The 16,705-nt window shown below is 34.3% G+C and overlaps 1 protein-coding gene across 7 annotated transcripts in view; it reads left to right on the top strand.

Moving 5' to 3' along the window:
• The window catches only part of USP53 (ubiquitin specific peptidase 53), a 68,577-nt gene that overhangs the window by 33,065 nt on the left and 18,807 nt on the right, over window positions 1-16,705 (top strand). For 6 of the 7 annotated variants that reach the window (XM_055342456.1, XM_055342458.1, XM_055342459.1 and 3 more), the window contains 7 exons: window positions 1,675-1,809; window positions 4,075-4,188; window positions 4,340-4,422; window positions 7,448-7,553; window positions 8,578-8,724; window positions 9,345-9,494; window positions 16,132-16,294. In XM_055342456.1, the coding sequence (XP_055198431.1) occupies window positions 1,675-1,809; window positions 4,075-4,188; window positions 4,340-4,422; window positions 7,448-7,553; window positions 8,578-8,724; window positions 9,345-9,494; window positions 16,132-16,294 (898 nt within the window). Of the gene's footprint in view, window positions 1-1,674; window positions 1,810-4,074; window positions 4,189-4,339; window positions 4,423-4,444; window positions 4,778-7,447; window positions 7,554-8,577; window positions 8,725-9,344; window positions 9,495-16,131; window positions 16,295-16,705 lie in introns of those variants that run through there. The other variant, XM_055342461.1, reaches the window with a different exon arrangement.

The following is a 16,705-nucleotide window of genomic DNA, read 5'->3' as shown; positions in this document are numbered from 1 at the left end:
TCTCTCTCTCTCTCTCTCTCTCTATCTCTCTGACTCTCATGAATAAATAAATAAAAATCTTTAAAAAAAAAACAACCAAAAACAGATGGCAAATGAATGATACTCAGGTGTAGGACTAATATCTTAAACATTACCTTGAAAAGTTAATTACCTAAATAAGAAATGACATCTGAAAATACTTATTTTTTCATATTTGTAATCATAGCTGAAAAATTATAGTTCTAGATATCTAATATCATTTGTCATCTTTATTCTTAAATTTTTAATTTACAAATTAGATTTTCTTGCAATAGTGGAACAGTTTTTTGAAATATTTTCTTAGCCTGCCATATATTGATCTGGAAAAAAAAATGTTTTTGAGATGACATATCCCTTGAGCTAATTAATTAAGAATTTAATATGGCCAGTCCTTATATGGTTGGTTGTCACCGAAAATCTTCTTTTTCCCCTATCTAAGATGATTGTCATAAAACTGGAAATTATTAGAAAGTTTTTCTTGCTTAAAGTCTAAGGAGGGGATCCCTGGGTGGTGCAGCGGTTTGGCACCTGCCTTTGGCCCAGGGCACGATCCTGGAGACCCGGGATCGAATCCCACATCGGGCTCCTGGTGCATGGAGCCTGCTTCTCCCTCTGCCTGTGTCTCTGCCTCCCTCTCTCTCTCTGTGTGACTATCATAAATAAATAAAAATTAAAAAAAAAAAGTCTAAGGAAAGTGGAAAACCAGATTAACATCTATAATCACATGTTCCTGAATGTTTTCACTGTTTCCTAGGCTTAGGTTAGAAATAATGTTCTAAGTGAGGAAAACTGATGATTTGAAAAAAAACTTTTAAAAATCAAAAGTAATCTTTTTTCTCACTTCATGCAAATTGTAGTGTCAGTTTTTGAAAGCAAACTTGATTAGCAGGAAATTGTCATTCCATTGAAGTTATACAATTTTTGTTTATATAATCAGAATTTGTAATTTTCTGAGGTTTATTTAGGGAGAAACAAAAAATTCTAAAAGTTCGTTTAAGCTACTTTTTTTTTTTTAAAAAGACTAGTGAGTTCCTACTAATTTTTATGCTATTATATATTTATTTTTGGTTAACATAACTTTAATTCCTATACATACTTTTAGATTTACAGCAACTTATCTCAGAATTCTTCATTAAACAACTTGGATCAGGGGCACCTGGATGACTTAGTGCGTTTGGCATCTGCCTTAGTTTCAGGTCATGATCCCAGGGTTCTGGGATTGAGCCCCGCATCAGGCTCTCTGCTCAGCAAGGCATCTGCTTCTTTCTCTGCCTCTGCCTCTCTCCTCCACTTGTGCTCTCTCTTGTGCATGCTCTCTCTTACATACATACATAAAATCTTTTTAAAAAAACAACTTGGGTCAGAATAGCTGGGAACAGTTTAAAAATTGCCCTCACTTCAGCATACTCAATCAGAATCTCTGAGGATAGGAACTGAAAACTCACTTAATTCTGTGCACACTAATATTTGATTTCGAGGCTGGGGCATGCATTTCTATACATTACTGATATAAATAATATTTATATGGAATTTTAGAGCAAAAGACTATTAGTTTCTCGGTATAGTGTTACGAGTTTCACTGTGTTATAATGAAATTACTGAACTGTTCCTTTAGTTGTTGGCTTTAAACTTACTGATGTACTTGTTGATCCCCAGACAATATTTGCACAGTTTCAACACAGTCGAGAAAAAGCACTTCCCTCAGATAACATAAGGCACGCTCTAGCGGAAAGCTTCAAAGATGAGCAGCGATTTCAGCTGGGTCTTATGGATGATGCTGCAGAATGCTTTGTAAGTATTTCAGATAATCCTTAAATGAGGATACTAGTTCCTTTTCCTTAGATGATATGAATTTTGAGACAAATGAAGCATAAATTTCTAACAGTGGGAAAGAATCATAACTGCTCAATGGATCCATGTCTTACCTGCCCTTCAAAGTTCAGTTTAAGACCATCTGTGTCTCATGACTTTTGATTTTGGTTATTTGTGCTACTGTCATTTTTATTGGGTATTAGACTCCTGGAATATTTTAAAATTTATTTATTGGAACAGACATTTATTAAATATAAATTATGTCACTTAAGTCCGTGTTCTGCCTCCATAGGGTTTATGTGCAATGTATTCTGAGCAGTAGCATTTCTCATGACATGCAATGATTCTCTTTGGAAGAGAAGAGGATCTTGGTGGGCAGCTGTCAGGGGCAGTAGTTCTGATACACATCTCATTCTGGGTGGAGAATAACTGACTGGGGTTGATGTTCCAAGACTCTGTGTTACCACAATATTGATAAGTACAGCATTCCTTTGAATAGTAACTAAACCTCACATACCTTCTACAGTATATGTGTTGATTATTAAATGTGTCAGTGTTATCAATATTACCTATATTTAAAGAGGTAGTCATTTCTTTTCCTTAGTCTTGTATCTGTTTAGCAAATTCCATAAATTCTTTCATCAGAAAACCTCTTGAGGTTTTCCTTGACACATTATTTCCATGAAACCACTTCTTACTAGTTCAGACCCCTGCTCTCAGCAGGGAGTACTCGTATCCTTTCAGCCTATCCCCTTAGAGTGTTTTTTTAATGATCAACAGGTTAATAAAATTTTTTTCAGATTAATCTTTGCCCTTCAGATATTCCTGTGATTCAAATCTGAACTCTCTTCTGACATTTAAGGCCATTTACAGTTAACTCCAGTTTACCTCTTCGTTTTCTCCTGGAATTTTCCCTCCTAATGACATGGTTATATTCCTCAAACACATTTTAAATTCACTGGATTTCTGTAGAATTTCTTATGTATAGAATTCATTTGGTGTTGCCCCTCATCAGGCTCCCCACTCAGTGGGGTGTCTGCTTGTCTCCCTTTCCCCTCTGCCCTTCCCCCATTTATTATTTAAAAAATAATTCATTTTTCATTTATATGTTATTATCAATTTTTAAAGATTTATTTATTTGAGAGAGAGAGACAGCACGAGTTGGGGGAGGGATTGAGGTAGAGGGAGAGAGAGAATCCCAAGCATAATCCCCAAAAAGACCCCGATGCAGGGCTTGGTCCCAGGATCCTGAGATTGCTCCCTGAGTCGAAACCAAGAGTTGGCCACTTTACCAACTGAGCCACTCAGGTGCCCCTGTTGTTATCATTTTTCTAATAAGCATCTTTATTGTCTCCTTGGACAGATGGAAAACTTTCTGACTAGTGTAATGCTTAGCATACTTTCCATGTTGATTAAAATGTGTCAAAAACAGCACACATTGTCATATGCTTTCATATTTCTCAAGTTCCTAATTGATTCGTTACTTAAAATATATTTTGTACAATACCAAACTTTGTAGTTTATTTTCACTTAAATGAAGTGTACTAATACATGATATTGTAATTTATAGAATATCTAGAAATTTCAGTTTAAATAATGGAATGGTTTTAAATTTCCTGGGGCAAAGGAGGGGAAAGTTAGCTAATTAAAGAATCCATTAGATAAGCTTTGCTAAAAAGAAGGATTATTTGCTAAAGAAATAATTACTCCTTATTGATCTGTATTACAAATTTGAAATTTCATATGAAATTTGTTTGCAGAGCAGATTCCTTGCATTAGGATATTAGTGTAGATATGTAAACCTTTATTGCTGCTATTTTAATGTGAGTTTTATAGACTATAAAAATGTTCCAAGTAGGATTTTTGAAAGATTAACTGCTTTTCTTCAATGCGAGAATGCTGGTAACATAGGAAACTTATGTTTTCTAATATTAAATTCTAGGTGTTAGCTACCATGAATTGGTTTTTAAAGGATTTTAAAAATATTTATTAAAATCATATGTGACCTTATATTTCTTTTATTACATTTTTTTAAAAAGTTAATGCTACAAAAGATGAATAATTGAACAGCATTTGAAGGGTCGATTAAGGAGGAAAGCTGAAAAACTGACAGTATATATAGCACTATTAAATTTAACACTTTGGAAAATTGTAAAAAGATTTTTGTAAAGTTACAAAGAGTTATATTCTAAAGTGTCATCTGTAAGATTCACAACTCATTTGTCTTTTAATTTTTTAAATCAGGAAAATATATTGGAGAGGATTCATTTTCATATAGTGCCAAGCAGAGATGCAGACATGTGTACCTCTAAATCTTGTATCACTCACCAGAAGTTTGCTATGACACTGTATGAACAGGTGAGATATCTTAACCACTTTATTAGATATTATATTTATTACTATATTTGTGTACATTTATACATATATAAAGTATATATAACATAAATATATGTAACATATGTATTAATGTTTTATGACTGATAAATTAGACATATGTTTTTACCTGTAGTGTGTGTGTCGTAGCTGTGGAGCATCATCAGATCCTCTACCTTTTACAGAATTTGTGCGGTACATTTCTACAACAGCCCTATGGTAAGAATCTATTAAAGCATGTTTACCAAAGATGTTAATAACACATTTAAGCATATTGAACATTTATTTTATAAAACCATAATATATGTGAATATCTACTCTCTTAGACATGGAAATATGCTACTATCAGAGGTACTAATGATGTCTATCTCAGCTGGCTGTTTCTGATTTGGCCAAAAATGTATACTTGATGAAATGTACCATATAGTAGTCAAAGTTTGCATCTCTTTATATTTGCAGCAAGTTTTTGGACTTGTGAAAAAGATCTTGAAATGACAAGCTCAGTGGTAAATGGAGCTGTGTATGATGTTGTTTCCAATCAGCTTCATGTCCCTTCATGGTGATGGAAGCTAGGGTAAGCAGAAAAGAAAGAAAAAAGTGCACTTAAGGCCTCAATATTCACCTAAAATAAAAATTTGCCATGCTTGCCTGTCTCCTCCCTCCCTGCCCAAGAAACATTAGCTAGTTAGGGATCTAGAATGTTCCCTAAGATGTTGCATAATAGGGATTATTTAAACAGTTTCTAACAGGTATTTGAAAATATAAATATTTCATATATGATAACATCAAATAAAATTATAAATTTTTACAGATGTTTTGATACATAAAACAAAACATGGATCAATAATTGTCAATCAATACATTACTACAATAGTTAGTTACTAAATGTGACCAATATTTTTATCATTGTGCAAAATGGGTGTCAGTTGCTTATCTGTTTCATTATATTATTAAACTTCCTGGCTTTTTTGGATCTGACACAGTATTTCTTAAAGATTATTGAATAATAGCAATTTGATTATTTGAATGTGTTTAGTGTCTTAATATATACAAAGATGGGGAACATTGGTTTAGGGAATTATATGTTCATTTTTTTTTCATTTTATATGAAAATTAGGATGGTGTTTAAACAAGGATAGGCCACACATTAAAAACTGTAAAACTTTAGTCTACTCTGAAATTCTCATATAAAATGACAGCGCTCAGAGGCAGTATTTTATGTGACAAGAATTGGAGCCCATCAGTCTCTCCCTATTCCACACCACCAATTGTAAGAAACCAGACTTTCAATTCTAATTGTGATTGACCCTTCGATAATACAGGTTTGAACTGCACACGTCCACTTAGGTGCAGATTTTTCTTTCAATAAATGTATGTACAGTACTGTAAACATAGTGTCTTCCTTTGATTTTCTTTTTTTTTTTTTTTAAGATTTATGTATAGATTTTAAAGAGAGAAAGCGCACACACACCCATGTATGAGTAGAGGCAGGGGCAGAGGGAGAGGGAGAGAGAGAGAGAGAGAATCACAGGCAGACTCCCTGCTGTTTGTGGAGCCCGATGCAAGGCTCAGTCTCAAAACCCATAAATACCAGTACTGAGATCAAGAGTTGGATGCTCAACCAACCAAGCCACCCAGGTGCCCCCTTTATGATTATCTTAATAACATTTTCTTTTCTCTAGCTTTTTTGTAAGAATACAGTATATAATACATAAAACATACAAGTGTTAATTGACTATTATTGATAAGACTTCTGGTTAATATTAGACTATTAGAAGTTAATTTTGAGGGTGGGGTCAAAAGTTATATGGGGATTTGGGACTGTATAAGGTTTGGCATCCCTTTTCCCCATGTTATTTAAAGGTCTACTATAATCACTTTTTCAAATTGGTAATAAGTATTGAATACCAATTACTAAATTCTAGGCTTTACATAAGTTGTCACTTTTAATGTGAACTAAAACACTGTTTTGAATGTACAGTTTGAATGAGCTTGTCAGATTTAGTGCTTTCCAACATACTTGTGAAGTGTTTAGAAGAATGGGTGTTATTTAGTTGTTACTGAATATTGTATATTAAACCGTGGAACTGTAAAATATATCCAGCTCTAGGACAGTTAATATTACTGCTAAGGAGAACCAGAGCATCTAAAATGTAAAGTAGTAAAGATATTTGAGCTTATATAACATTTCTTTTTGGAAATATTCAAATAGTTGTTTAAAGATACTTAATACCTTGATATATAAAAACTTGATTCTAAGGTGGACTAAACAAAAAGTGGCACAAATATCCTGCCTAGGTTCTAATGAAATGGTTAGCACTCATAAGGCACAAACCTGACCTAAATAGTTTTGGTTTTTTTGGTTTGGACCTAAACTGTCTTGTATCTATTCCAGTTTGATATTAGTTTGTGAGGAATCCTGTAGTTTTCATTTGAATGACTTCAGTTCCTGTAGTTTGCATTTGAATGGTGTCAGTTTATGTCCATTTTCAGTTTGACCTAAGGAAGCACTACTAGGTTGAGTGTGCCTAAGTGTTTGAGAAGCCTAAAGTCATTAAGATAAAACCTAACATCAAAAAATCGAAGCCAAGTAATTTGTGCAGAAGGAATACACAGAAAACTTGTGGTGGTTTGTTTAGAGTATAATTAGGGGAGGGTGTGCATAGATTTTTCTGGTTTTCAGAAATTGTAATTTTTTTTGATGTGCTATTTCAATTTTTAGTAGCAAATGTGTATGTAGAGGATCTTATTAAAATTGAGACTTATTTGAATAAAAAAATTTCTACATTAATTAGCAAAGAGCCCTTCTGTTAGCTAAAAATGATAACTTTGTTTCTGAGAACTTTAGATCAGAGAGGAAGCCTTTCCAACACTTTGTTGTTCTTCTTAAGCCAAAGTTTAAATTCAAGTCCGTACTTGTTAAATAATGATGTAAAAGAAACAGTTGACTTAAAACTACCTGTGGATGGATCATCTTAATGGCCTCATTCATGTAGTTCCAAACAATGGTAAAATTTAGTGTTATTTTGTTCTTGACCTAATTTTTTTCATCATACACCTGCCAAATTTCATAATTTTTCACTGTATGGAAATTTACTTTATGTTTAATTTTTCAGACAAAACCTGTTTTAAGACAGAAAAAGCAATCATTCCCATGTTGATAACTTAGTATTTTTCATGTATAATTTGTTAGATCTTTTTAAAGTTCATAGGACACATTTGAGACTGCTTCTTTCTTTTGTAGCAATGAAGTAGAAAGAATGATGGAAAGGCACGAACGTTTTAAACCTGAAATGTTTGCAGAATTGCTGCAAGCAGCAAATACAACTGATGACTATAGGAAATGTCCTGTAAGTAGAGTTTGGAGAATATTAGTGTGCTTCTATGTTTGTAAATTTGAAAATAGACATTCAGAAATTACCTTGCCAATATTAATTATACATGAAATTAATTTTAAGAATTTATTTTTTCAGTGTTATTTTTAGCAACTCTTTATACCATGTGAGCTATTTATTTGAGCACTCTTTATTTAAAAACTTTGTGAAGGGGATCCCTGGGTGGTGCAGCAGTTTGGCGCCTGCCTTTGGCCCAGGGCGCGATCCTGGAGACCCGGGATTGAATCCCACATCGGGCTCCCGGTGCATGGAGCCTGCTTCTCCCTCTGCCTGTGTCTCTGCCTCTCTCTCTCTCTGTGTGACTATCATAAATAAATAAAAATTTTAAAAAATAAAAAATAAAAAATAAAAAATAAAAAATAAAAAAATAAAAACTTTGTGAAGGAGTTAAGTTGGTGTTTGCTGATTAATTTTTTTTGAGAGAGCATGCAAGCAGAGGTTGGGGGAGGGGCTGAGGGAGACCAAGAGAGAAAATCTCAAGCAGGCTCCCTGCTGAATGTGAGGCCATAGGTGAGGCTCCATCTCATGACCCTGAGATCATGACTTGAGCCAAAATCTAAAGTCAGGCACTTTAACTGACTGAGTCACCCAAGTGCCCCTGATTAATTTTTTTAGGTTCTGAAATCTATCATTTGATTAAAGAGAAAGTTTCTTTTCTTCATTTAAACATTACAAGTGGTACCATTCTTTTCTAATGTAATATTAATGACTTCAGTGTTTTATTTCTCATATTTTTAGATTGAATTCTTGTATTAACAGATTTTAAAAATGCCAAAGAAAAGTACTTTGATTTAAAATAAACTTCCTGTTTAATCAATAATTAGACAAATGATTTGATAAAAATCAATTTTAATATGCTGAATAATTTTCTGATAAATGTAAAGATCGTTACTGTTTAATATGAACTGTGCAAGGTATTATTACCTGTGATATATCTTTTTCAATAATTTCAAAATTTGCCCTTTGTGTTTTTCTTTAGAGTAACTGTGGCCAAAAAATAAAAATTCGCCGTGTTTTAATGAATTGCCCAGAGATTGTTACAATCGGTTTAGTATGGGATTCTGAGCATTCTGACTTGACAGAAGATGTTGTTCGGAATCTGGCAACACATCTTTATCTTCCTGGGGTATCTCAACTGTTTTCATTCTCTTCCTTTTTGTTTTTAAATTCTTTTAAAACATACTCATATACTATAATACACTGTTTTTCAGAACTAAATTTTCTTCCTAAAGGAAATAACATTGGGATGTTATGCTGATAAAGTTCATCAAATCAGGCTAACTGCAATGTATTTCTTGCATAGACTAGTAATGGTTTTCAATTATAAACTATCTCATGTTCTAATTATCATTCTAGAATGACAAGTGATTTGTGTGTGTGTGTATGGTAATGACACGTATGACTATTAACCTAGAAAGATTTAAGATTCAAAAACCATCTATAGCACCAATTTCTTAATATGCTTATTAACATCAATATATTTTGAATTGCTTTATATTACAATTAAACTTTAAGATAATATGTTCAATGTATGTTCAAATATGTGATTTAATCAAAATTTGTTAGGAACTGTTGAATTTATCCCACATTTCCAGTTTATGTATGTATATTACTAATATAATATTGGATTAGGGAAGCTTGTCATGAGAAATATTTTTCATAGGTAGTCAAATGTGTGACTCATCAAGTTACTGTTCCTCATTTTTAAAAAATACAGAATTAAATGTACATTATTTTTTTAAACAGCTTTTTTATAGAGTTACTGATGAAAATGCCAAAAATAGTGAACTTCACCTAGTTGGTATGATCTGCTACACCAGCCGACATTATTGTGCCTTTGCCTTTCATACCAAGAGTTCCAAATGGGTATTTTTTGATGATGCAAATGTGAAAGAGGTAAGTGACACTTTGACTAACTGGGATAATTTTTGTTTTGTTTTGTTTTTTTTTAAAGATTTTATTTATTTATTCATGAGAGACACAGAGAGAGAGAGAGAAGCAGAGATACAGGCAGAGGGAGAAGCAAGCTCCATGCAGGGAGCCTGATGTGGGACTCGATCCTGGGACTCCAGGATCATGCCCTGGGCCAAAGGCAGGCGCTAAATCACTGAGCCACCCAGGGATCCCACTAACTGGGATAATTATTCGGACTTTTACTTTTTAGGAGTAAATGAAATAATAATATATAAAATGTATATTACATAATATGTGAAATAATGATCATATGCAAACACTTCTTATATAAAATAATAAATGACCTTAATGATAATAGCATTGTTAAGTTCATACTTCCTTTTATTGATTTTTGAAATCTGGTTTATTTTAAAGCCAACTTTTAAACCAGTCCATTTCCAGAATAATAAAAAGGTGACTAATAAATCTTAGAATGCAGATATGTAACTATCGATGAGATGATCTGTATGTCTGAAACATTTTGTGTCTGATACATAGTCGCTCTTTGTATTTCTTTGTGAATGATTCACAATTGTTTTGTATAATTAGTGATGAAAATCTGCTTGTTTTTTAAATTATGACTGCCTTTTCAACCTTTGTGGTATTTAGAATTAGATATCCCTATTATACCTTTTGGTAAATAATTTATTCAAGCATTATAATATTTTAGGGTCCCCGGGTGGCTCAGTTAAGTGTCTGCCTTCGACTCAGGTCATCATCCCAGGGTCCTGGGACTGAGGCCTGAGTTGGGCTCCCTGCTCAGCAGTGAGTCTGTTTCTCCCTCTTCCTTATGCGTTCTTTCTCACTCTTACCGTCAAATAAATAAAATCTTTTTAAAAAATTATAATATTTAGAAAACTTGTAATGGTTTATAATAAGGAGTTTGTATCAGAATTACCTTTGAAACTTTTGAAAAAACTTAGAACTGCCTGGACTCTTAAATTCTCAATTCAGTGGTGTAGAGGCCAATACCCGATTTTTAAAAAAAAGTTCTATAAGAGATTCAGATTTTGTACATTTAAAAACTGTTGATCTTGTCAAGACTATTCCTAGGTTTATTGGCTTTGAGAACCCTATCATTAAGCAGTAAATGGATTTAAACGTACAGGTTATTTCATTGTTATAAGCAAATGTACAATTCCATTTGCTTTCATTTTAATATAAAAGGGCCATTTATCAGCATTATGAATTACTAAGTTAGTAGAAGGTCAAATATTCAGTATTTAGTGGATTTCTAATTCTTTCTGTGAAGGATGAATATTATAAAAATTAGAAAACCAAATAGATGAAACAACTTTAGACATTAGATAGATTGCAGGCAGTTGAACAGAAAAAAGGAAACAAGTAAGATGGGCCTACTGCTTACTCCCTACAGGTAGTTTGTACAGTGCAGGGGGGGCAGGATTCAGATAAACCCTAGAAGTCTTAGTGAGTTGAGGAAACCAAACTCGGAATTCAGGAAGGAGGCCAAGATAGCTAAAATTCACTGGACAGCTTACCAGAAAGATTGCACAGGGGGAAATTTCTGGAGACTGATAGAGTGGTGAATCTTTGGCTGAAGAGTGATCTGATATATGTGGGGCAGACCTGTACAAGGTGGGGGAAAGAATTACTGGAAAAGAGGTCAAACAATTTTCAGATTCACACAGGGCTAGGAATAGTTTGCATCCTCACCAGCAAAAGTGGAAAGATACTGTAATGCATACAGCTAACAAATAGAATCCTCAGAAAAGTATCATCTTAATAGTGGGGCTAAGTTATACCTAGACTGAATACTGCTCTGGACCTGACATAAAAAGCTTAAAATGAAGCCTTCAAAGGACCAAGATGATCCCACATAACTTAAATGCTGGAATGAAGTCCAGTATTTTTTAAAGGAACACAATAAAAGTCACCCCAAAATTTAAATTTCAATATGTCCTTTCAAGATCGTATTCAGTAAAAAATTACCAAATAAGCAGAAAGAAAAATCAAGGAATCAGTCCTATGTACAATTGCATCCAAAACCATAAGATACCTAGGAATAAACCTAAGCAAAGATGTGAAAGACCTGTACTCTGAAAACTATAAAACACTGATGAAAGAAATCGAAGATGACAGAAATGGAAAAACATTCCATGCTCATGGATTGAAAGAACAAATATTGTTACAATGTTCATACTGGCTAAAGCAATTTTCATATTTAATAATAATCCCTAAAAAAATACCAACAGCATTTTTCCAGAGCTAGAACAAATAATTCTAAAATTTGTGTGAAACCACAAAAGACCCCAAATAGCCAAAGCAACTTTGAAAAAGAAAAGCAAAGCTGGATACATCACAATTCTGGACTTTAAGTTATATACAAAGCGGTAGTGATCAAAACAATATGATAATGGCATAAAAATAGACATAGATCAATGCAACAAGATAGAAAACTTGGAACTCACAACTATATGGTCAGTTAATCTTCAACAGAGTAGGAAAGAATATGCAATGAGAAAAAGACAGTCACTTAAATGGTGTTGGGGGGCAGCCCGGTTTAACGCCGCCTTTAGCCCAGGGCATGATCCTGGAGACTCAGGATCGAGTCCCATGTCGGGCTCCCTGCATGGAGCCTGCTTCTCCCTCTGCCTGTGTCTCTGCCTCTTTCTCTCTGTCTCTCATGAATAAATAAAATCTTTAAAAAAAAATGGTGTTGGGAAAACTGGACCACTTTCTTACACGATATACAAAAATAGATTCAAAATGGATTAAAGACCTAAATATGAGACTTGAAAACATAAAAATCCTAGAGGAAAACACAGGCAGTAACCTGTTTGACAGCCATAGCAACTTCCTTCTACATGGCTCCTGAGGCAAGGGAAACAAAAACAAAAATAAACTATTAGGGCTTCATCAAAATAAAAAGCTTCTGCACAGCAAAGGAAACAGTCAACAAAACTAAAAGGCAGCTTACAGGATGGGAGAAAATATTTGGAGATGACATATCTGATAATGGGTTAGTATCCAAAATATATAAAGAACTTACAGAATTTACCACCCAAAAAAATGAATAATACAATTAAAAAATGGGCCAAAAACATGAGCAGACATTTCTCCAAAGAAGACCTACAGATGGTCAGTAGACACATGAATAGATACTCAACATCACTGAACATCAGGGAAATACAAATCAAAATTACAATGAGATATCACCCACACCTGTTAGAATGGCTAAAATCAATAACACAGGAAACAGCAGATGTTAGGATGCAGAGAATGGTTTGCACAGTTGGTGGAAATGCAAACTGGTGCAGCCACTTTGGAAAGCAGTGTGAAGGTTCCTCAAAAAGTTAAAAATAGAACCAACCACCCAATGATCCAGCAATTGCACTATGAGGTATTTACCCAAAGGATTCCAAAAAATACTAATTCAAAAGGCTATATGCACCACAGTGTTTGTATCAGCATTGTCTACAATAGCAAAATTATAGAAACAGCCCAAATGTCCATCAACTGATGAATGGATAAAGAAAAAGTGGTGTATACACACACACACACACACACACACACACACACACGAATATTACCCAGCCATAAAAAATGAAATCTTGCCATTTGCAGTGACATGGATGGAGCTAGAGAGTATTACGCTAAATGAAATAAGTCAGAGAAAGACAAATACCACATGATTTAACTCACATGTGGAATTTAAGAAACAAGCAAAAGGAAAAAAGCAAACCAAGAAACAGACTCAACCACATGTAGAGGGCAGCCCTGGTGGCTTAGTGGTTTAGCGCCGCCTTCAGCCCAGGGCGTGATCCTGGAGACCCAGGATCAAGTCCCATGTCAGGCTCCCTGCATGGAGCCTGCTTCTCCCTCTGCCTGTGTCTCTGCCTCTTATTCTCTCTCTCTCTCTCTCTCTCCCTCTCTCTCTCTCTCTCTCTTTCTTTGTGTCTATCACGAATATATAAATAAAATCTTTAAAAAAAAGTAATGAACTATTGATACATGTAACAATGTGGAAAAATCTGAAAAGCAGTATGTTAAATGAAAGAAGTGAGACATAAAAGCTGATTTTGGGGGTGGCTGGGTGGCTCAGGAGTTTGGTACCTGCCTTTGGCCCAGAGCGTGATCCTGGAGTCCCAGGATCGAGTCCCATATCAAACTCCCTGCATGGAGCCTGCTTCTCCCTCTGCCTATGTCTCTGCCACTCTGTGTCTCTCATGAATAAATAAATAAAATCTTAAAAAAAAAAAACCAACAACAACTGATTCTGCTTATGTAAAATTCATGAAACAGAAAAAACAAAGTGACAAATTTAAATCATCGGTTGCCAGTCACTGCAAAGGGGGTACAAAGAAAGTTATTAAAGGAGATACATGTATATATTTGTCAAAATTCATTGGTATACTGTAACTGGGTAGTTGTATTTCATGTAAATTATATTCAAAGCCAGAGAAAAGGGTATTTATATTCTAAAATAAACAATTTGCTCAAGTTATTTAGTACTTTGATAGAGCAGTTTATAAACAAGTTCCATCTTGAGTTAGTATGTAGCAACATTTTGGCACTCCTTACTATCCACATAGTTTAAATGGTCAAAATTTGAAGGAAGAACTGGGTGTATAGTCACTATGAGTTTTACATTTGTTTTGTTTTTGAATTACTTTAGTTCCTCAAGTATCTCAGAATCCAAGATAAGAAGGGTAAACAGCTAAATATGTGTGGTTTGAAAAAGCTCCTTAGGACTTTTAAAGATCCCTTCTCTGCCAAACCCCCACCCTATCTTGGGCCCTAGGAGATCACTGATCTCACTGTAGATTAGTCTTTCTCATTCTACCGTTTTGTAAGAATAGTGTCTCACAGTCTCTATTCCTTGTATTTGGCTTCCTCTACCAAGCATAATACCTTTTAAGATTCATTCATGTTCAGAAAAAAAATTTTTTTCTTTCATGTTATGTCAGTGCTTAATTGTTGTGTTCTATTACATGGCTGTGTAACAATTTATCCATTTACCTTTGAAGTATGACTACTTTGTGTGAACATAATTTTTTCCCCGTTGTTCTTAGCTAGTACTCAGAAGTGGAGGTGCCTGGGTGGCTCAGTCAGTTAAGTATCAGATTCTTTATTTTGGCTCAGGTCATGATCTCAGGGCCATGAGATAGAGTCCCACGTTGGGTTCTGAGCAGGATGTGGAACCTGCTCTCTTCTCTCTTTCTCCCTCTGCCCTTCCCCCCCCTTTTCTCTCTCAATTAACAACAACAACAACAAAATATATATATATATATTAAATACTCAGAAGTGGAACTTCTGGGTTGTATAAGTATATGTTAAACTTTATAAAGAACTGGGAGATTGATCTTCAAAGTGATTACGCCAATGCACATTCCTATTAGCAGTGTATGAGAGTTCTATTTGCTCTGTATTCTCAGCAGTATTTTATGTTTTTAGTCTTTAATTTTAGCCCTTTTAATGAATGTACAATGTTCTCTCAATGATGTTTTAATTTGCATTTCCCTTATGATTAATAATGTTTTGAGTACCTCTGTGTGTGCTAATTGGCCATTGTTATATATATATTTTTGGTGAAGTGACTTCAGATATTTTGTCCATTTTAAGTTGGATCCTCATATTAATGAATTGTAAGAGTTCTTTATTTTGCACGCCAATCCTTTATTAGATGTGTGTGGCTTTTTTTTTCATTTTCTTAATGATAACCTTTATTATTTTTTTTTAAGATTTTATTTATTTATTCATGAGAGACACACAGAGAGAGAGAGATAGAGGCAGAGACACACGCAGAGGGAGAAGCAGGCTCCATGTGGGGAGCCTGACGTGGGACTTGATTCTGGGTCTCCAGGATCACACCCTGGACTGAAGGTGGCCCTAGACCGCTGAGCCACCTGGGCTGCCCAATGGTAACCTTTAAAGATAAGCAGAAGTTACTAATTTATTTTGATATGAAGCTCATTTTAGGACTTTTTTCTTACGTGGATTGTTTCATGTCCTGCCTTTTTTTAAATTTTATTTTTTTGAGAGAGCATATGCGCATGTGCAAAGGTTGAGGAGGGACAGAGGGAAAGGAAGCGAGAATTTCAAGCAGGCTCCACACTCAGTGCAGAGCCCTACTCAGGGCTGAACTCCATGACTCTGAGATTATGATGTAAGCTGAAATCAAGAGTCAGATGCCTGACCAACTGAGCCACTGTTTGATGTCCTAAGAAATATTTACCTTCTCCAAGGTTAAAATGGCCATCCAGTTGTTTCAGAACCATTGTTTAGTAGACTCTTAAATTTCTCCATTAAATTGCCTTTAAATCTTTGTCAAAAATCAATCTATCATGTATGTAGAAAAGCTTTTTAAAATTTGATAGTCTAAATGTTGATATAGTAAGTGTATAATTTTGCCCATCAGTTTTATAATGGTTTAAAAGATGTTCATTAGACTAGTTTAAAATAAAAGTAATCATATAATATGAACAGCTGAAGTGCTAGTACCTGAATTCTTAAAAAAATTTTTAATATACAAATTAATTTAGTCTCTGCTATTCAAATGTGTAGCACATTGATTACAATATTTTGTTTTGTTCTTATTCATCGTGGCTTTTTTTTAAAGGTTGGAACTAGATGGAAGGATGTGGTCTCCAAATGTATCCGATGCCATTTCCAGCCACTGCTTTTGTTTTACGCAAACCCAGGTGGCACAGCAGTTTCTACTGAAGATGCGCTTAGGCAGGTCATCAACTGGTCACATTATAAATCCGTTGCAGAAAACATGGGTAATTTTTAAAAGTTCTTTTTAGTGTTCTTTTAGTATCATAGTCATACTAAGTATTAATTTACTGAAGATAAAATGAATTTTGAGGATAATTTTAAAATTCAGTTTCAGTGAAGAAGAGTTCAGGAAAATTCTTTTACTTTGAGTTAATCTTTATAAGGAAGCCTTTCCTTACCAGTGGCCTCTAAAGCACACTCAGGAGCTACCCACTTCTGTGATCACACAAGCACAGAAGGGGATACTTGACTGCAAACTTTCTAGTAGTAAATATTGGGAATTAAAGTGAGTTATAATGCTGAAAAAAGTCTAAAGGAGCTAGGCCATTTTTGGATGCATTACAAAGCATGTAGAAATCCTTTAAAAATGTCAATCCTTTGAGTTAATAACTAATTATCCCCAGTATTAAAAGTGA

The sequence above is a fragment of the Nyctereutes procyonoides genome, unplaced genomic scaffold, assembly GCF_905146905.1.
Source record: "Nyctereutes procyonoides isolate TBG_1078 unplaced genomic scaffold, NYPRO_anot_genome, whole genome shotgun sequence".
In the NCBI taxonomy this organism is placed as follows: Eukaryota; Metazoa; Chordata; class Mammalia; order Carnivora; family Canidae; genus Nyctereutes; species Nyctereutes procyonoides.
This window is presented reverse-complemented; position numbering and strand designations above follow the sequence as displayed.